Source organism: Helianthus annuus, chromosome 14 (genome assembly GCF_002127325.2).
Source record: "Helianthus annuus cultivar XRQ/B chromosome 14, HanXRQr2.0-SUNRISE, whole genome shotgun sequence".
NCBI classification, from domain to species: Eukaryota; Viridiplantae; Streptophyta; class Magnoliopsida; order Asterales; family Asteraceae; genus Helianthus; species Helianthus annuus.
Window position 1 is genome coordinate 16581635 of NC_035446.2, and position 22920 is coordinate 16604554.

Genomic DNA, 22920 nt, shown 5'->3' on the forward strand with positions numbered 1-22920 from the left:
AACATACAAGCATTCATCAAAAACACGTATAACATGTGAGATCGGTTAGCGTATAAAAGTGTTTGCGTTGTGTGTTGATGTGATTTGATAAAGGTAACGTATGTAACACCAAAAAGTGCGTTAAGCAAAAGGGATCGAGTATAAATAAACACAATCTTGGATTAAAGGGAGCGTGTGGGAGATTAGCCTGATCACTGAACGATAGCGTAATCGTTGAACAGCGTGTAACAGTGCATTAGGTGAGATGGGCGATCAGATGTTGGTTCGATCGGATTACCGTCCGGACGGATGACCATTCGGTCGGTTGGTTATTCAATTGAGGGAGTGTATTTGTAAAATGTTTGAACTTTTGAAGTTTTCGTTGTAGTATAAATAAAGTCATTCGATCGGATGGTCATCCGGACGGATGGTCGTTCGATCGGATGACTATTCGATTGAAAGCTGATATTCTTTGAAATTTCTCAAAACTTCAAGTGTTGAACTTGTAAAGGGTAGTTACATGGTCGAATAATCATTCAATCGGATGGTCGTCCGATCGAGTGGCTATTCAATCGAGCAACCATTTGTTTTGAAAACTTGGTAAAATTTTCTAAGTTAAAAGTTTCTGCGGTTTAACGCAGATGGCATGACGACGTGTCAAACAACGGAAACAGTATCAAGTCTAGCTCAGTCGATCGGACAGGAATCACCCCTTTTGATCAGACTCAACTGTTTTCATGTTCAACCCGTGAATCAGTCGTCTTCTCCTATGGGAATCCGTTCTCAGACCGGTATTCAACTAGAACACGAGTAAAAAACCTGAACGAGTCTGGATTCCATCGGTTTTCAAGTAAAAGTTAAGAATGTTGAAGAAAAGTTTGATTTGTTTTGAAAAGTGTTTAGATCTTGGCGAAATCAGTGTAAAATCATGTAGAAATCCGCTAGATCCGAACTGTTCTTGGGGAAATAAAGTCACACTTCAGTGTTCATAGGAACTCGAGGTGACGTCACCCTAAGACAGCCCAAATCAGGTGATTTCATGGTGAAAACGCAAGATTTGATGGAGAATATAATGAGAAATTGTGTGCTGGTGATAGAAGTACAAGATTTAGAGTGAAAACTTACAAGAATCGCGAGGAATCGAGAGAAAAAGGGCTTGAGAGTGCGCTAGTCAGATAAGGCCGTCACATCAATGAACAGTTGATATGACAGGTGAGTATATATAGTGTGAGAGGGTGAGAGGCGGTGGAGGGTTAAGTGGGTCGGACGACCGTTCAATTGGTTGGTCATCCAATCAGATGTCCATTCGATTGAATGGTCATTCGATCGGTTGGCTTGCGCGGGTTAGTTTTCCGGCTTTTGTTTCCTGCGTTGAGCGTTGCATTGCGTTTAAGCGAGTTGCGAGTATGCAATGTGATAATATTAAACAATAGTTACACAAATAACATAACTAACACATAATCAGCTTAAAAGTAAGTAAATTTGCGTTTAGATTTTGCGTTGAGATTGCGTTGCGATAGAGTTGCGATTGCATTTGCGAATATCATCCCAACACAAATACAAAGATAAAGCACATAATAACACACACACACATAGAACAAACCAATAACTGCAATTCAAGTTGCGATGCGATAGCGATGTGATAGCGTTAAGTAGAATAACCTTTAGTTGCGTTTATCGCATTGTTACTTCACATATTAATAAACCGTACATTAAAATAACGTTAACCAATATATCGATTATCGAGTTTGAGAGTACAAGGCAATAATTAAGTAAGAAATGTTAGATCTAACGACTTGAGTTTGACTTTGACTTTGACTTGTACTTTGACTTTCTGAAAAGTCGGGTTGTTACAGCCTCCCTTACTTTAGGGAATTTCGTCCCGAAATTAAGGCTCAGGCATAACGAATAGTTGTGGATATTTAGCTTTCATATCACTTTCGAGTTCCCAAGTGAACTCGGTGCCGCGTTTGCCTTCCCAGCAAACCTTCAAGACCAAGGCGGCTTCTTGGTCTCTCGATCCATGATCTCAACTGGCTATTCCACGAAGTGTAATGTTTCGTCCACTTGTAGATCCTCAAGAGGAACATGTAAATTCTGTTCGGCTAGACACTTTTTGAGGTTCGAAACATGGAAAGTCGGATGTACGTTGTTGAGTTCCTCTGGTAATTCGAGTTTGTAGGCCACTTTGCCGATTCTTTCCAAAATCATAAAGGGTCCAACATATCGAGGCGCTAGCTTTCCTTTCCTGCCGAATCGGATCACCCCCTTCCAAGGTGAAACCTTTAGGAGTACGTGATCACCAACTTCGAATTCAAGAGGCTTGCGGCGTTTATCGGCGTAACTCTTTTGATGACTCCGAGCCTTCAAGAGATTGTCTCGTATCTGGAGAATCTTGTCAGTCGTTTCTTGTAATAACTCAGGACCGGTAATTTGCGCATCTCCGATCTCGTGCCATACAATAGGCGATCGACATTTTCTTCCATATAATGCCTCAAATGGTGCCATTTGAATGCTAGAGTGATAATTGTTGTTATATGAAAATTCGACTAAAGGTAAATGCGAATCCCAATTAGCACCAAAATCTATCACACACGAACGAAGCATGTCTTCAAGAGTGCAAATCGAGCGTTCATGTAGGATCGTGTTTTGACCCGAACGAGTCTATTAGAGGAGTTTTGATCAGATACAGGTGCGGAAAACAAGTACCTGACGTAGAAACAGCTAGATCTTCACTTAAATCACTTTTCTGATTAATATTACAACGTTTACATTCAAATCTCACACCGGAAGCACCTCGGTATGGAATCTCACCAAAGTTACAAATAAGTTCGCTCATGTGGTATTTATAGTGTTGGTAGGTTCCCACATATGGACATGTACACATAAGCGGACCAGGTGGGTTCCCACATACGGACATGTACACATAAGCGGACCAGGTAGGTTCCCACATACGGACATGTACACATAAGCGGACCAGGTAGGTTCCCACATATGGACATGTACACATAAGCGGACCAGGTAGGTTCCCACATACGGACATGTACACATAAGCGGACCAGGTAGGTTCCCACATACGGACATGTACACATAAGCGGACCAGGTAGGTTCCCACCAAGGTACATGTACACATAAGCGGACCTACCAGGTTAAACCTATATGCTATCCTATTTTCTCATAAAACATGCCCTGATCTAACAATCTAAAACTAAGACTCGATACAAGACGAAGTCGACAGATGTAGTGCACTAACAGACTCCCCCTCAGATGTTGACGAGTCGCAGTGTCGAGTCTTTGACAATGTCGTGTCTTCACATCTTCAGTCTTGATCTGTCTCTGGGCTTCTCTCTCTCAATCTTTTCTTGCAGGTCTTCAGACTCCCCCTTGCGATATGCTGGCATTTCTTCATTTTATCAGCATCATCAACTTTAGGATTGTTGTCTGGCTTTCCATCTAACAGCTTCTCAATATCAATCAGTTTGGCTCTTCATGTTCCAAGATCGTTGTCTGGCTATCTCCAATCAGAATCCTCAGGTATCAGAACCTGGCTCTCATCTAGCTCAGATCTCAGGAACGAAAAATCTAGCACATCTTTATCCTGCAAAAACTCTACCTCAAAGTAAATTTCCCTCACATACATATTGCAAACATATAAACTTGCACTAATTCAGACTCTCCTTCAAAACAAACACAGATTTTGATGAACCACTTGAAAGGTTAGATTATGAAAACATTTAATTCCAAACATACACTCCCCCTCAAATATTGCTCATCATGTTTAGCACTCAGAATTTTGAAAATCCGTTTTTCAATATCAGTTGTCAAAAATCTTTTTGAATTTTTTTTTTAAACATAATGCTAAAACATCATACAAAATCTTTTTGAAAAATAATTGACACCACTTGTAAAAGCACGAGAATGCAGAAATGAAATATTTACAAACATATTTTGTGAGTTCGTGTAAGAGGATCATATCAGTTTCTGAGACATGTCACTAACACCGTTAAGCTTGATTACATTTTTAGTTCAAAACAATTCACCTAGATTGTCAGCATATCGGTCCACTGAAATTCTCACACAAAGTTCAATTGATCCGAGATACGATGTTAATGTCTTAGATACTGACTTATTCGTGTGTCTCACTACTTGAATATACTCCCGTATCCAGATCCCAATATTCAGTCTTACAGGTGAGTATACCACAGCTGATATCTGTATAGGGGTTAGATGCAAGGGCCATGAGAGCTCAGGTCAATACTTCCGTATACGCAGAGAGATGACGGCTTCGACTTTTGGTGTGTCCCCTTTAGAGGATCTTTTTATTTCAACAGCAGCGACTATCAATTTTATTGTTTCATCAGCATGCTGAGGGCGAAGCTATGTTTCAAGCTTTTGCGGAAAGCATTATCCGGGGACTAGGTCAGTACTTCCATACAGCAGAAGTCCCGGGATAATACCCCAGATATCACTGAGCATAAAGACCTAGTATCTCAGAATAAGGGACCTTTCAAACAAGATTTCAGGGGTTACCTATATATCCAAGTTTGTGTTAACCCACAGAACAAGCAAGTTTGAAATTTAGTTTATATCTCGTCACAATTTACTAAGTGAGCAAAAACCTACTGGCACATCCTCAGTGAGATTGTTTATCACATTTTATCTTTACATTTCTTTAGCATGTTGTGACAGCCTACTGATGTACTATCATTTCCTCTTTTCACAACAAAACTCATTTTTGAATTTTATCATGTTTTTGTCTTTTTCAAATTTTCAAATGTTTTTTGGATTTTCTGAAATTTCCCTACTCCCCCTAAAATGCAAACACATTTCAAAGAAAATTTGAAAACTACTAGACGTTTGACCCACTTGAAAAATAAAAAGTAAAACAAACTGTACAAAAACTTGACAAGTGACATCGAATCACATCAAATCGCCATTCACTCGACAAAAACAATCTGAACTCCCCCTTACAACAAACCATTTTCTCATTTAGATCTCAAAACACTTAAGTTTGTTTAAATCGAAATGATTTTTCCGGAAAATGAGTTTGTTTTTACCGGTATGATTCATCATCTTGTTTATCAATCTCATATGTATAGTAAATCAAGTACAACTTAATGTCCCTGATTTACTATTTGCAGTTCAGAAACCTCTGTATCACTTGTAAACATAATTTCTTCAAAGTATAACCAACAAATACCACTTGTAAGTAAACCAAATAATACCACTTGTAGGTTTTCCTGTAGGAATGAGACATCTACAGAAACCTCTTTACCACTTGTCAAATTAGTCAGAAAGATGCCGATTCCTGCTTCTCAATTACCAACCTGGAAGCTCCGGCGTAGTCATTCAACCTGTAAAATTTTAACAATTTTCAAACATTTTCAAACATTTTCAAAAACAACCTTATTAAACATGAAATATACTGATTCCTGATCCACGATTACAAACTTGGGATCTCCGGCAAGTCAGGTTCTTCAAGCAAAGAAAATGTCCACCCAAGCCTGACCAGCCTTGGGTGATTTCAATTCAGATTTTGTTGGGGAGTAAGTTGCTTTCTTTTTAGCATAAAAATCTTTTACCCCTTTCACCTTCCCATCGACCATTTTTTCGAAAATCTTCTTAACTTTCCCATTAAAGGCTTTCTCAACATCAAAATTATCCTTTTCAGAATAACCTTGATTTGAGATTTCAGACTTTCCAACTTTCCTTTTAAAATTCTCAGTCCTCAATGGTGGAAAGTTCTCATCATCCATTGAAGGAACTGAGTTTTCATCACTCTCATCAAACTGTGGCTCCTCTGATTTTGTGGAATCAGATTCATCACCAGATTTTACCTCAGATTTCTTAACAACCCATTTTTGGTTGTCAAGTTTCACACTACGCCTGTAAAATCTCATCGAACACTCACCAACTTCAAATGTTGAATTTTTGAAAACTTTAAATTTATGAATTGGTGGTTTGGTTTTATCAACAACAACTTCTTTCAGTTTTCCAGAAACTCCCTGTTTTGTGTTTGTCGCTTTCGGACAGTTCCATGCAATGTGACCAGCTTCATTGCATCGGAAACAGGTTCTTGTCTCTTTCTTCACATAAGCTCCATTCTTTCTCTTCTCGGCAAGAAATTCTTGGTTAGATTGTTTCCAGAATGAGCTTTTTGCTTCCTCTTCCGAACTTGTACCTGAAACAAATTTTGTATTTGTTTTAGAAAATTTTTCATTTTTATAATTTTCTGATGGAGTAAAACCAAGTCCTTTCTTTTTGTAGTTACGATTTTGGTTTGGTTTCTTTTGAAAACCAGAACCAGAATTGTAACCTTTTTTCTTGTTTAAACGTTGTTGTACTCTTGAGGTGTAAGGTTTAGGTTTTACTTTAAGATTTTCATCTTTTATTTCAGAAATATTAATTTCTGTTAATTTGAAAACCTTTTTGATCATTTCTGGTTTAACACCTCTTATTGGAAACTCTTTATCAAAATATAATTTGTCAGAATCATTCAAAGTATATGCAACTTCAAACGTTTCGTCATTCAAATTAGATTTTGACAATAAAAACTCTTTACTGTAAACCCGTTTTCTCGATGATTTTGAACTCTTTTCGGACGAACTCAAACTCCTGACTGACTGACATGAACTTTCAGACTCGGACTTTGACTCTGACTCCTCATCCTTATCCAACACCTGATCGACCACTCGTTTTATTAGTTCGGACTCATGATCTGTGTCGGACGCTGTGAACGTGACGTCAATATTGTCCGGTAAAACATCGGTTATCTCGGATTCTAACTTAATATTGACTACCTGTTTTAGTTCTTCCTCGTTAGGTTTTCTGGGTGAGTACCCTTCCCAAATCGGAGGCGGACACTTATTATAACAGACACCCTGTTTCTTACCAGTATCCTTCTTCTTCTTTGGCTGTTCATCTTTAAATGCCTCAAAACCTTCAACTGTTGGATAAATTCTGTCAATTATGTAGTCACAACCTTTGTAACTTTGCAGCAATCTTCTGATTCTTTCATTTTCAGCTGCTTCACTATCCAACTCTTTCTTCCACTTTGCACATTCTTCTATGTACATGTTGATCTCTTTCTGCTTTGTCATCATGGTAGCATTCATCATTTTCAAAGCTTTCTCTCTTTCAGAGTTAGTCTTCTCCAGACTATTCACATGCATGTTCAATACATCATACGACTTTTTCAAATTCTTTACATCAAATAACAATTGTTCTTTCAACTTTTCTAACTCACTAAACCTCTCGTCTTTCTCTATACATTATTTACAAGACTCTAAACATGTAAGACAGGGTTTTGTGATTTCAACGATCTTCTCGAGTTCAATTATCTTTTCAACTTCCACAATCTTCTCTACCACTTTGACTTCTTTCAGTTCTTTTGCAACTTTCTTCTTTTTCAATTTCTTCAACTTTTCTGCAAAATATAATTCAAAAGTGTCAGAAGAAAAATGTGTTTTTCCAAGATTTATCTGTTCCATTTCTTCATCACTATCACATGTTTCTGCTGAACTGTTTTCAGATGAAACAGATTCTTCATTTTCACTTTTCTCTTCATCTGATAACACTTCCATCCATTCTTTCAACATTTCTGGCTTTTTAATAATCTGAGTAATAAACGCATAAACATTTGAATCAGCTGGAATAAACTTGTCCTAGCTAAAACCTTCATCCATTTTCTCATCATCTTGATTAACGATGCCATAGTAAGCCTTCCTGTTTGCATCTTCGATCATTTGACCATGTGCTGTTTGAGCTGCCTTTTGTTGATTTGGTTGATAAGTGATTTGTTGATAAATTGACTTCTTATAGTAATCATCTTTTCCAAATGAATCTTTTTCTCCTCTTGGCTGCTGATTTTTGCATTCTCTTTTAAAGTGACTTTTCTCCCTGCAACGAAAACAAACAACTTTAGATTTATCAAATCCTAAGTTAGAAAGATTTGCATCCAAGAAATCAGTTCTCCCTGTAACCAATCTAAACTTTTCTGCTCTCCTCAAAACGCTCGCTAAGGCCCATTTAATATCCATCAGTTCTAGTTCCTCTACATCAATTTGGTCATAATCTTCCTTTGTGAGCATCGGATTACCAATTCTTCCGGCAATCAACCCTTCATAAGACTCTAATGCTGTGACCAATAATCCCATATGATGCTTTACAATTTCTTCAGAATAATTTTGACTATTTTGAAGATGTAGAGCTACATTACACTGAATCGAATGCCCATTTCCAGCAGATGCACTTTGAACACTTGGAGGATTCACCGTTGAGAACCCACTAGTGTTGACTGATCCTTGACTGCTTGGTGTAGATTGATTTCCAGCACTAAATGCAGTTTGTATCTTTGAACTTGCTTCAGCAGTTTGAACATTTCCTTTATAGTACAATTTAATATCTTGTTGATGAGTAGAACTGTTCATTCTAGCAATCTTCTGCTGCTCCAGATCCTGTGCCTCCAACTTCTCTATAAACTGTGCAATCGATAACCTGCTAAACTGCCCGGAATTCTTCAATATCATCAGATATGTACCCCATTCCTGTTGCGGTAATGCATCAACAAGTTTTTCAACCCATTCTGCTGGAATTTTAGTAATCTTCAACTGTGACATGGTGCGAACGAGATGGCAGTATCTTTCAATAAGAGTCTTTGTTGTTTCACCAGGCATGCACGTGAAAAGTTCAAACTCCTTTTTCAACAAAGCTGCTTTACTTTGTAACATTTTAGTACTTCCCTCAAATTTCTTTTTAAGAGCTTCCCAGATAGAATAAGCATTTTCATCATGTTGAAGCAACACAAATATATCCTCCTTAACAGCTTGTTGTAGCAAATTGATCATCATCTTTTCTGCTTTATAACTCTCTCTCTCTCTCTCTCTCTCTTGCTCAGTGAACTCTGAAATGATTTTATCAACACCCACTGAATTCTTTGGCCTATCATATTCAGTTTCGATGCTCTCCCAAGCTTTTAAATGATTCGCCTGCACCCAATTCTCAAACCTTTTCTTCCACCCGTGATAATCTTCAATTCCCACAAGTTTCGAGAGTTTTTGCGCTGTTCCGGTTTCATTCTCCATTGTCATGTTCTTAGCAATGTCGGATGGAGTAGTAGGAGTTGTAGCAAACGCATTGTAAAATTCAGAATCCATGTTGACTTAGCACGTTTTTCAAGATCAATGACAAATAAACAAAATCCTGATGTTCACAATAGTGGAACCCTGATGTTCAAATAAATGGAACCCTGATGTTCAAATAAGTGAATCTCCTGATGTTCAAATAAGCGGATCTCCTGATGTTCAAATAAGCGGATCTCCTGATGTTCGAATAAGCGGATCTCCTGATGTTCGAATAAGCGGATCTCCTGATGTTCGAATAAGCGGATCTCCAGACTTAGTGCACCTATGAGCGAACCAGGTGTTCAAATAAGCGGATCTACAGAGGAATTTGGAGCGAACCTATCAAAATACATGGTCACAAAAGCGGATCTACAAACTGTCCATAAAAGCGGAACCTATTCGGATGTTGATTTGACCCATTTTTAGTCCATATTTAAGCCTCAAACTTTCAAGGATTTATCAATGATCAATTATCTACAATCTGTGAAATTTTGAGCGAATTTCGACCGTAAAATCTCGTTCTGATGAAGAAAGAAGATGTAGAAGTAAGAATTTTAGATGAAATCCAGCAAATCTCTATAGAACTCTTCCTCCTGAAGCTCTGATACCACTTGTAGGATCGTGTTTTGATCCGAACGAGTCTATCAGAGGAGTTTTGATCAGATACAGGTGCGGAAAACAAGTACCTGACGTAAAAACAGCTAGTTCTTCACTTAAATCACTTTTCTGATTGATATTACAACGTTTACATTCAAATCTCACACCGGCAGCACCTCGATATGGAATCTCACCAAAGTTATAAATAAGTTCGCTCATGTGGTATTTATAGTGTTGGTAGGTTCCCACATACGGACATGTACACATAAGCGGACCAGGTAGGTTCCCACATACGGACATGTACACATAAGCGGACCAGGTAGGTTCCCACATACGGATATGTACACATAACGGACCTACCAGGTTAAACCTATATGCTATCCTATTTTCTCATAAAACATGCCCTGATCTAACAATCTAAAACTAAGACTCGATACAAGACGAAGTCAACACATGTAGAGCACTAACAGTTCAGTCTGACCGTCGGTCTGGGAATGGAAAGCGGTACTAAGATTAAGAGTAGTACAGAGAGTGGATCGAAACGTTTTCCAAAGACGTGAGGTAAATCGAACATCGCGGTCAGAGATGATATCACGAGGTGTCCCATGTCAACAAATGATTTCGTCGGTATAGATTCATGCTAATCGTTCGACCTTATAGTCTTCTTGTATTGACAGAAACTCGGCAGATTTAGTAAGACGATCAATGATAACCCAAATGCTATCGTGACCTGATGGCATGCGTGGAAGTTTCGTAATGAAGTCCATAGCTATACTGCCCCATTTCCACATAGGGATCTCAGGCTGTACGAGTATGCCAGAGGGTCGTTGTTGTTCAGCCTTGACTTTCGAACAAGTCAGGTACTTCGAAACATAGATGGCGATATCCTTCTTCATTCCAGGCCACAAATACCGAAGAGAAGGTCTGGTACATCTTGTTGGCACCGGGATAAATGGAATATCGGGATTTGTGGGCTTCGGTCAACAATATCTCCTGAAAGTTTTTGCGACCGGGGATCCAGATGCGGTCAAGATAGTAATAGATACCGTTCGATTTGGTGGCAAGTTGGGTTTCAGCACCACACTTCTTCATTTCCTCTTTCAAGGTATTCTCAACGAAGCAGGCGTGCTGAGCATCACGAATTAGAGCTTCGAGGTCGTGTTGGGCTTGAACATTACGAACACTATGTAAATAGCTTCGTCGGCTGAGAGCGTCGGCAACGACATTTGCTTTGCCTGGGTGGTGGCGGATCTCATAGTCGTAATCGTTGAGAAGTTCAACCCATCTGCGTAGGCGCATATTCAGTTCCTTCTGGTTCAAGATATGTTGTAGGCTCTTATGGTCGGTGAAGACTGTACACTTGGTACCATAGAGGTAGTGTCGCCAAATCTTTAACACAAAAACAACTGCACCAAGCTCGAAACCGTGGGTTGTATAATTCTTCTCATGGATCTTGAGCTGACGAGAGGCGTACGCGATAACCTTGTCTCATTGCATGAGAACACAACCAAGACCGAGGTTAGAGGCATCGCAGTAGACTACAAAGTCGTCGTTTCCATCAGGTAACGCGAGTACAGGAGCGTCGCAAAGCATACGCTTGAGAGTTTGAAAGGCTTCCTCTTGTTCAGTTCCCCAAACAAAAGGCTAATCTTTATGCGTCAGAGAGATAAGCAGGACACGGCGATTTTAGAGAAATCAACGATAAATCGATGGTAATAACCCGCTAATCCAAGAAAAGAACGAACTTCGGACGGGGATTTTGGTGTAATCCAACTCTTAACTGCTTCAATCTTCGCGGGGTCGACGTGAATACCCTGACTATTGACGATGTGACCGAGGAATTAAACCTCCTCAAGCCAAAATTCACACTTGGAGAACTTGGCATAGATGTTGTGCGTGTGCGGCTTTCGTCTTCAAATAGATAAGGATATCATCGATAAACACGATGAAGAAGCGGTCGAGAAAGGACTTACACACGTGATTCATCAAATCCATGAAAACCGCGAGTGCGTTGGTAAGTCCAAAGGGCATAATGACGAATCCATAGTGGCCCTAATGAGTGCGGAAAGCGGTCTTAGGGATGTCTTGCTCCTGAATTCGTAACTAATGATAACCGGAGCGTAAATCGATCTTAGAAAAACACATAGCACCTTGTAATTGGTCAAACAAATCGTCGATTCAGGGTAAGGGATAGCGTTTCTTAATAGTAAGCTTATTGAGTTTCCTATAATCGATGCACATTCGGAACGTTCCATCCTTCTTTTTGACGAAAAGGATGGGTGCATCCCATGGAGATGTGATAGAGCGTATGAAGCTTTTATCAAGCACTTCCTGGAGTTGACTCAAAAGTTCACGCACTTCGAACGGAGCGAGGCGATAGGGAACTTTAGCAACAGGGTTAGCTCCAGGAATGAGGTCGTTTCGAAAATCAATATCACGACTCGGGGGGTAGACCAGGTAAATCGTCAGGAAAGACAGCAGGAAAATCATGAACCACAAGTACCTTTTCGATCGACTTCATTTCATTTTCCTCCGCTACTACGATGTGTGCCAAGAAAGCCTTGTATTCCTTTCGGAGATACTTGCTTGCTTGAATGCACAACATGAGTTTCAGATCCTTCGAAGATACTTCGCCATAGACATAGAGTTGGTCTCCTTTAGCAAGAGAGAAACGAATCATCTTATCAAAACAAACAACTTCAGCACGATTCTCATAAAGAAAATCCATGCCTACTATGATATCGAAACTACCAAGCTGCATCGAAATAAGATCGATCGGGAAGACGTGAGTGTTGAGTTCAAGCATACAATCATGAAGAACAGAACTAATGGTGACGGTCCTTCCAGTGGCAATTTATACGTCGAATGTCATTGGGAGGTTAGCACGTTTACGGTTTAGGAGCTTTTCGAATTCAAACGACCAAAACAGTTATCGGCTCCAATATCAAATAAACATGAAGCATAAATACCGTTGACAAGAAACGTACCATTGACAACATTGTTGTGAGTTTGAGCCTGGCGAACATTGATGTTGAATGCTCTTCCGCGGGCTGCTTGTTGTGCTGGCTGCTGCTACTGCTAAGGCTGCTGTTGTTGATGTTGTTGCTGCGCTGGTTGCTGTTGCGGCTCCTGTTTAACCACTCGGTTCGGGCAGACATTTGCAAAGTGGTTAGGATCACCACATGAGAAGCAGGCTCGTGCATGAGCAGCGGGAGCAGGAGCTGCTTGGTTGCCTTGAGGAGTGGGGAGTGGAGCTGGAAGTGCAGGAGGAGCTTGAACTTGAGCTTGCTGATGAGGACCGGTGCGACAATTCGCTATAAAGTGTCCGTAGAGACTGCAGTGGACACAGAAACGCCAAGCAATCCTAGCTGGGTGATGGTAAGTACAAGTAGTGCACAGAGAGTGAGGACCAGTATACGCACACTTCGTCGGCGGTGTGTTGGTCCCAGGTGGAGTGACTTGGCGGTTCTGGTTCTGGGGTTGAGCAGGAACAGCATTGAGATGAGCGGCAGTGACAGTACAATTCTTGTTGTATTCGTTGCTCTAGTGCTTGCAGCGTGAAGACTTCGATCCTTGAGATGCGGCAGTTTCAGGAGCGGGAGTAGCGGTGACTTGATGGAAACTTTTGGTGGTGTTCTTGAAGTAACCAGCCAAAACTCGTTTGTCGTTGATTTCAGCAGCGAGTTGATAAGTCTCTTCGATGGTAGTAGTTATGGCTGCTTGAACAAAATCGATAACACAATTAGGTAGAGCGCGAATGTATTTCTTGATTGTGATGTCGGGAGTTGAGACTTGTCAAGGACAGATGATGCTGAGCTGCTTAAAGCGAGCAGTGAGACTAGCATTGTCGCCACCTTCTTGCTTGATATTCCAAAACTCGTTCTCCAGCTTCTGGAGCTCATGTGGGGGACAGAAATCTTTCATCATGATTTCCTTCAATTCCTTCCAAGAAAGTCCATAGGCTGCGTCGTTACCTCGCTTGTTTCCTTCGACCATCCACCAGTCTAGAGCCCTGGACTGAAAGACCCCAGTTGCGTTAATAGTGCGGAGGTTGTCTGGGCATCCTCTTTGACGAAGAGTGATTTCAATCGAGTCAAATAATTGAAACATGGTGTTGGGCCCATCTTCTCCAGTGAAGTCTTTGGGGCCACAGGCTTTAATTGCTTGAAGCTAAAAGAAGCCCTTAGCGAGTTGCTCTTTGAATCAACAGAGGAGCTGCTCTTCACCTTGTTGATCTTGCTGATGATCTGTGGAATGACCTTAGCCATTTCCTTGGCGACTAGAGAGGCGATGCGCTTGTCAGCGTGGTTGCGGCGAGTAGTGCGAGAAGTGTGGGAACCAAATGACGACATTGTCTGCAACAGACATCGTCACAAGGGTTAAACGAACGTCAACTATATAGTTTAGTGTAACAACACCTTTATTATTATTATTATTATTATTATTATTATTATTATTATTATTATTATTATTATTATTATTATTATTATTAGGTAAAGCTCAGAAACACATCGAACACATAGGCACATAGTCACATAGGCATATTATCCACATAGGCACATAAGCACAGAAGCACATATTCAACTATATTTTGCATGTATTCACCTACATATTTTGCACGTATTCACCTAACATTCAAGTTTCGCGAAGCGTGTTCGAGAGTTGCGATGCGAGTATCACAACATATGGTTCACACACCTCAGTAAATGCGATGAGAGATAGCGAGTAACATAGCATGCGAGGGTTCATAGATTGTCTGCGATTTGTTAGCGTGTTAAGATAAATGTGCAGTGCGAATTGTGCTCGTTTATCAAAGCGAGAGCGGAAAAACGTATAAGTCTCCAAAAATCGAAACATATAAACACATAAAACCACATAAAACACATAAAACTGATCATTCACAAAGTCAGTGGCTGCGAGTTTAGAATCAAAACGGAGGATGCGCCCTAGGTGTTAGGGCATTGACTACCCAAGGTGATTTGACTATTCACAACGACTTCGAGTACGCGCTTTGGCCTAGAAGACTGTGCTCTCTCACCGACACCATCCTTTTGGTTACTACACGTATTGAGTCGTTGGAATCCATCGAGACCTTGGTGGGAGTTTTGTAAAAATCGAGGAGTGGAACGCGTTGTTAAGATGCAGGATTCACCCCTAGCTTAATCAACTCACCCCAAGACACTCTGTTACTAAATAGAGTTGAGAGTTTAAATAGATATAACGGGAGAATTTTTTTGGGATATGGAATTCACTCCTGACTCAATGCAAATTCTCGTGTTTATAGTAAAAATGCGTGTCGAGCGAGCGATTTTATCGAGAGTTCTCGGTTTTCACAACTAATCTCGACCAAATCATTCTATTGTGTTATGCGAGTGTTTTCGAAAATCGTGTGTGTTGCTATCCTTAGGAAAGGCTAGGTGTGTGACAACCCTCATAATTACAGATATCCGTACAATTAACTAATATTAAATTTGTGCTTAATAACTGTGCTTAATTACAACTGATGATATAAACTGCTTTATGATTTCTGCATCATACATACATGTGCATCACATTTCATACTGTCACAACATTTATTACATACAAACTTTAGTGACATACTTGATGCACAAAGCACAGTTAGCACAGTGAGCGGATAGCTCAGAATTATACCGACAATGCCAGTACATAGACAGACAGTGCTTTGAGGTTCAGTATGAGCCAGAGACAAGGTACTACACTAGTATGGAGTGTAGGGAAGTAAGGACCATAAAACTGCGTCACTAGGTAATAGTTTAAGTGCCGGAAAGTGCCTAAAACCCACTCAAAGTGCAGAATTCTGCAGTAAATAACAAAATTCAGCATTTTAACATGCTAGTAATGTGCAAAGATATGGCAAAATGGTCCTGTATGCTTTCCTAAGTGCCGGGAATTAAAAGTGTCACAAAAGGTTACATAAAAGACACTATACGGAATAACTTGACACTTTAACAGAACGGTATCTAACCGAACAACCGAACATTACCCGGAACACAAAAATATTACCAGAAACATTGTTTCACTTTTTCTGAGCTAGTTATGGTCCCCGAGCACTATAACACACTACATAAAGCATGTATCACACTAAACATTTGACATTACACTTTAACCTTCCAATAAATTACCTTTTACCATTTGAATTTTCATTTAACCCCCCCCCCCTGTAATTTTTGGAGCAAGCATGGTCCCACCTCAAGATTTAGTTAAATCTTGCATAATCCCCATGTAATCTCTCAAGGATTTTGATGTGATCTTGTATTGTACTTCACCAACATTTAGACTAATGGATAGTGCTTATACTTGGTTATAAGAAAGCTTAAACTTATCATCTTCATCACTTCACAAACTCACTTCTTCCTTCCCTCATTAAACTCGGCCGAACATACCCCTCACCACACCACCATTTTCGATTTTCCTCCATCAAATCCAAGCTTCATTCAAGGTGATACAAGGTGATTTAGAAGGTGTGGAACACTCGGAACTTGAAGGACCTCTACCACAAGCTCCAAAATAATACCAAAAATATCACAAAGAATAAAATATTTAAGTTACACACTTGGTATTGTGAAACCAAACGCAAAGTCGTAACTTAAGAAATATTCCGGGAAATACTTTTACACATATATTTGTGGCAAATATTATTTTGGAAACTAAAGAAGTGAAAATATATTATTTTTGGGAAAAATAAAAATATTTTGGAATACTTTATTTTTGACAAATAAGTTAAATATATTTCCTAAGTGGGACTTAAAAATATATTATTTTCGGAACTACAAATATACATGTATAAATATCCCCATCCTTGGGAAGGAAATACGGAAATTAAAATACTTGTGAAGTATTAATACAAGAATATTGTTCATACAATTATTCCAAAATTTAATATAATTTAAAGTTAAAATAATTATTATTTTAACAAATAATTATAACTTGGAATAACATTCGGAGACATAAGAAACGCAACTCAAAACATTAAACTCAAAGCCAAGGCACGGCCCGTTCGTCTAATAGACATTAGTACGTTGTAGGTTGTCGTGTAGCTGTCAGAGCTTGAGTTGCCGGTATGAGACGCACTACAGTGAGTTCATGTCCCCCTTTTCCTTAAACTGTTTTATTACTTACTTCGGGGGTGAAATACATGTTACAAAGGGATACTTACAATACTATTGGTATGATTAGCCTAGGAAAGAACCATAGATCATGTGATAGGGTAGGCGGATACTTGGGACCATTAATCCTCGTATCAGGACCGAGGGGCATGAGTGATAGATCTATTTGAGTGTAGCGAGCCCACACCCCTGTGGCCAGGGTGGCCAATTGTGGTGACTATGTCTTCCAGCCGGGAGCCTGGTACAACTTTGCTAGGTTTGAGTCTTCCTACACCGTCACACATATCAGTGGCCTTGCAAACCATTGGTGATCTTTTCCTTGCTTGCTTTCATACCGGGACATACATACATTGTTTACAAAGGTTTATACATACTCACTTACACATAAACTCGCTCAACTTTTGTTGATTTTTCAAACTACATGTATTTCAGGGAATTAGTGGATCTGGCGGAGTATGCATGTGTCAAGCTGCGTAGTAAAATAAAGATGTCACCCGGGGTTGTTGAGTTTAGGAGGTGTATCCCTTTCCTGGACGGGATACATAATTCTAAACTTGGGTTTTTATTTACGTACTTTTGCTGAGTCCTTGTGAACTCAGTTAAAAAAGTCATGGTTTGTAACTTACATTAAGTGTCTATGTTTTCAAACAATGGTGTTGTGGTATTTTCTCACTTTAATTAATGGATGAACATCTCGTATTTTTATCATATAGCATTGTTATGATTGTTGTTATGGTATTAAGAAGTCACACCAAATAACCACGTTTCCACAAAAGTCAGGGTGTGACAGCTTGGTATCAGAGCCTCGATCATAGCGAACTAGGGTTCTTTCTCGAATCTAGACTATGATCATCAGGCTCTCACGAAAACATTTTTACACTACATACACAAAACGTCCAGATCTAGGGTACAAACATTTTTACAAACAAAAGGCACAAATACACATTTCAAAATTTATGTTTATAATTCAGTCTTAGAGATTGAGGGAGTTCAGTCTTAGAGACAGAGGGAGGTTCAGTCTTAGAGACTGAGTGGTTCAATCTTAGTTATTGGGGAGGTTTAGTCTTAGAGACTTGGAGGTTCGGTCTTAGAGACCAGGGAGTTGGTTTTAGAGACCAGGGAATTAGTCTTAGAGATTGGGAGTTAGTCTTAGAGACTGGAAGGTTTGGTCTTAGAGACCAGGGAGTTGGTCTTAGAGACCAGGGAATTAGTCTTAGAGACTGGGAGTTGGTCTTAGAGACCGAGGAGTTAGTCTTAGAGACTAGGAAGGTTTGGTCTTAGAGGCCAGGGAGTAAGTCTGAGAGACTAGGGAGTTCAGTCTAAGAGACTGGGTGGGATAGTCTGGGGAAGACTAGGATGATTACTTGCTTACATTGTTATGACTTACATGCTTATTTGATTACATGTTGATGTATGTGCATATGTGTGGTTGTGTTACAGACACCATGTCATCTTCTTCTAATACTAGAGTGTCAGACACACTGGAATCTATAGCTATAGTATCAGACGACGAGATTATCCCTGAGGACGAGGTTTATACATCTGACACCACGAGTACCGACGAGGATGATTTCCAGCCATTCGCCCTACCGGACTTTGGAGACGACATGCCTTTAGCTGATGGTCTTTTTGACGGGGATCTACCTATTGTCCAGATCCCTGCCCCTCTTCCTCTCGCTGTAGTTCCTGTTGAGGATCTGCCACTTGACGCGATATATGATGACGACATCGATCTATTCATCGAGGGTCCCCCGAAGGGTGACCAGGATGGCGGGGCCCCGATGGATGACGATATTCCACTTGCTGATATTCCGGTTGATGACCTTGTTGTTCCTGTGGTTGAGGTTCCTGTTGTTGATGCCATTTATTTGCCCCCTGTCGAGGCTCCTGTTGTGGAGGCCTTATCTGATCCATCTAGTCCCGACTCGTTCGAGTCTGTATCATCCGGTACTCTTCACGCCCAGGGCGTGCAGCGCTACTCCACCGACACTGATTCAGACATGGCGATGTCTGCTGCACTCGTTGTTCCCCATGACTTTGACCCAGATCCTGAGGTTGAGTTTGCTCCAGTCGTTGCACCACCCGTTGTTGATGCACCAGTCGTTGCACCACCCGTTGTTGATGCTCCAGTCGTTGCACCACCAGTTGTTGATGTTCCAGTTGTGGCACCTCTGCCTGACCCTATGCCTGTGTTTGTTGACCGTGCACCTTTTGCTACACACATTGATCCTAGATACGCTCACACCCGTAATGGGTGGATTGAGGATGATGACTATCCTCCCTTTGTTCGGCCAATCACTTCCCCTTTTGCACCTGTCTAGGTACCCATTGATATCCCACAGTATCACCCTCATGTGTCAGACGTCCACCGCACAGACTTACCCGTTACATTTCTTCAAAAACATACCTCCTCCCCGTCCAGGGGAAGGACCTTCTACTCAGCAGCACGATCACATACCACCTATGAAAGCAGCCTTTCCGTTTATGCCACCATTTGCACCTGCCGCACACACTACTTTTTCTTCGTCAGCACCCACGGGCGAGCCATTTATGTGGTCTTCGCCCAATGTCATGCCTTTGTCAGATCCATACCATCCTTTTTCATGTTGGGTATACGACGGATGATATACTTCTATCCTTGCAGTTACAGCAGGATATGTTGAGCCGGAGAGTCGCTGAGCTCGAGAGGATCCCGCGTCCTCCATCTTTTGTTGATCCATCACAGTCTGCTTTTCCACCTGCTCCACTATTTCCTTATCCGGATTTCCACATCCGATTTCTTACGATGGAGCAGCAGGTCGCTTGTTTGTTGCGTATTGTGCGTGCACTCGAGGAGGACTTGGTGCATTTGCGTCGTTTGCTTGTCATCCCTCCACCTCCTCCTCCTCCCCCATTAGCTTGAGGTTTTTGGTTTGTTGCAGATGTTATGCTTTTGATGAGAATTCAGCTATTGAGCCTGACTGCACAGCATTTTGAAGACCACATGATGACTTATGACTTTTGATATCTGAATTTTGGTTGCTGTATATCGTTAGATGATTCAGACAAGGGTGATGTGACCCTTAGTCTCTTTTGATGTACGATTCATTTGTAAAACTTGTAAACAGTATTTGTGGTCTGGTTATATGATAGCTCAATCGCGGCATTCTCATTACATGCGTTGTTGGATTATTTGTTTTGTGTTATGACATTGGATGTTATGTGTTATTTGTGATGAATGTTATTACATACGCGTATTACGTACTCATTATACTTATTACAACTTGACCAATACAATCTTCTTATAGAAGATGCCTCCAAGAAGGGAAAACTGTTTGCCCACTACTGAGGTCGAATTACAAGCAAGGATCTCCCAAGCAATAGCTGATTACGAGGCCACACGCGTCGAAACTAGCGGGAATACCTCGAGGAACAACCCACCAAATGGTAATGTTTAAGTTGCTTGAGACACATTACATTACATGTGGACATTCCATGTGCAATTGCTAATGCTTCATATGAATGACATTATTTGTACAGGCTGCACATTTAAGCAATTTCTAGACTGTAAACCGCTAAACTTTGATGGCACCGGGGGTGCAGTGGCATATGTTCGATGGACGGAAAAGACCGACTCAGTGTTAAGGATGAGCAAATGCGCACCAGAACAGCAAGTTACCTACATTTCCGGATTGTTCACTGATGGAGCACTTTCATGGTGGAATCTCCAGGTCCAAACACTGGGAGAGGCTGTAGCATATGCTATGACTTGAACCGAGCTGAAAGTGCTCATGCGTAAAAAGTATTACTCCAGGGCCGAGATTCAGAAAATGGAAACTGAATTTTGGAATCTTAAGATGGACGGCCCAAAGATCGCCGAGTATGTTCAAAGGTTTCATGGTCTGTCTCACGTGGTAACATACATGGTTACTCCTGAATTCAAACGCGTGGAGCGTTTCATCTGGGTGTTGGCACCTCAGATTATGAGCATGGTAACCTCTTCAAAGCCTGCAACCATTACTGAAGCCATCGACCTGAGCATGTCACTGACTGAGGAAGCTATCAGGCTAAACAAGTTTTCAAATTCCGACCACAAAAAGAAAGAAACTCATGTGGAGTCCTCGGGAGAGAACAAACGGAAGTTCTCCAACTTTAAGCAAGGTACCAGCAGTTCGAACAAGAAGTGTGAGACAAGCACACTGGCCAAGGCCAAAGGAAAGGGGTATATGGGCACCTTGACTAAGTGTAACGCTTGTCAGTTGCATCACGAGGGATGATGCAGATCTGGAAAATGTGAATCTTATGGAAGAGTTGGTCACTCAAAAGAAACATGTTGTGCTGGTACTGGTGTTGGTCGTGGTAATCAAAGGGATTATGGAAGTGGGAATGGAAACCGCCAACAGGGAGGAAATGGAGGGAATGGAAATCGTGGAAATGCTGGGAATCAAGCTGGTAAATGGGGAGCGAACATCAATCGAGGCGGTAATGGTAATGGGAATGGTCGAGGACCAGGGTGTTTCAATTGTGGAGACATGGGGCATTTCAAACGGGAGTGCCCAAAGCTCAATCAAGCACAGGGAAGAGTTTTCAATATCAGTGCGAGGGAAGCACGCAAGGACCCAAATGTCGTTAGTGGTACGTTCCCTATTTAATCAACGCTTTACATCTGTGCTATTTGATATTGGTGCCGACTATAGTTTTGTATCGCTAGAATTAAAGAAAATGCTTGGGTTAACTTCTAGTAAGTTAGACATTCCGTACTCAATTGAACTGGCTAATGGAAAGCTAGTTGAAACAAATGAGGTCATCAAAGGATGTGTAATAGAGCTGGGAGAACACGAGTTTACACTGGATCTACTGCCAGTCGAGTTGGGAAGCTTCAATGTGGTAGTAGGGATGGATTAGTTGTCAAGTAACAGAGCCGAGATTGTATGTCACGAGAAGACCATTAGCATCCCAATGGCGGATGGAGAGACGATTGTGGTACACGGGGAGAAGCGCGATACGCCCTTAAGGATCATTAGCTGTTTGAAAGCTAGAAAATGTTTGAAGAAGGGATGTGTTGCCTTCTTAGCACACATCATGGATAAAGAAGCCACTGAGCCAAGAATAGAAGACATTCTAATCGTGAAGGAGTATCCTGAAGTCTTTCCAGAAGACTTGCCAGGATTGCCGCCACAAAGGCAAGTCGAGTTTCATATTGACTTAGTTCCAGGCGTCGTGCCTGTAGCTAAGGCACCTTATCGACTTGCACCTTCAGAGATGCAAGAGTTGTCAACACAACTCCAGGAGCTGTTAGATAAGGGATTTATCAGGCCAAGTTTCTCGCCTTGGGGAGCTCCAGTTTTGTTTGTTAAGAAGAAAGATGGTAGTTTTCACATGTGTATTGACTACAGGGAGCTGAACAAGTTGACGATCAAGAATAGATATCCTCTGCCAAGGATAGATGACCTGTTCGATCAATTACAAGGTTCAAGTTTCTACTCAAAGATCGATCTACGATCAGGTTACCACCAGTTAAGGATACAAGAGGAAAGCGTTCCAAAGACGGCCTTTAGGACTCGATATGGACATTACGAGTTCTTGGTTATGCCGTTTGGGTTGACAAACATGCCAGCCGTGTTTATGGATTTGATGAATAGAGTTTGTAAGCCGTACCACGATAAGTTTGTGATTGTGTTCATTGATGACATTTTGATCTACTCAAAGACAAAAGAAGAACATGAGCAACACTTAAGAGCTATTCTAGAACTGCTTAAGAAAGAGAAGTTGTACGCGAAGTTCTCGAAGTGCGAATTCTGGTTGCGAGAAGTCCAGTTTCTTGGTCATGTAGTTAATGGAAATGGAATTCATGTGGATCCAACAAAGATCGAGGCGGTCAAGAACTGGGAGACTCCAAAGACGCCAACCGAGATTCGACAGTTTCTAGGTTTGGCTGGTTACTATCGCAGGTTCATCGAGGATTTCTTGAAAATCGCTCAACCGTTGACCTCCCTTACACAGAAGGACAAGAAGTTCGATTGGGGAGACAAGCAAGAAGAGGCATTTCAGTTGTTGAAGAACAAACTTTGCGACGCACCAATCTTATCTCTACCCGAAGGCACGGACAACTTCGT

The 22920-nt window shown here is 40.9% G+C and overlaps 1 protein-coding gene across 1 annotated transcript; it reads left to right on the plus strand.

Annotated features, from left to right (window-relative positions):
* Window positions 1-18270: 18270 nt before the first annotated feature.
* On the plus strand, window positions 18271-19146 carry LOC110906463 (repetitive proline-rich cell wall protein-like). Its single transcript, XM_022151593.1, has one exon. It carries the CDS (start codon window positions 18271-18273, stop codon window positions 19144-19146), a length of 876 nt encoding a protein of 291 aa, XP_022007285.1.
* Window positions 19147-22920: the final 3774 nt, after the last annotated feature.

Excerpts from the sequence above, each read along its gene's own strand:
- LOC110906463 (XM_022151593.1), top strand. The coding sequence starts at position 18,271 with ATGTCATCTTCTTCTAATACTAGAGTGTCAGACACACTGGAATCTATA.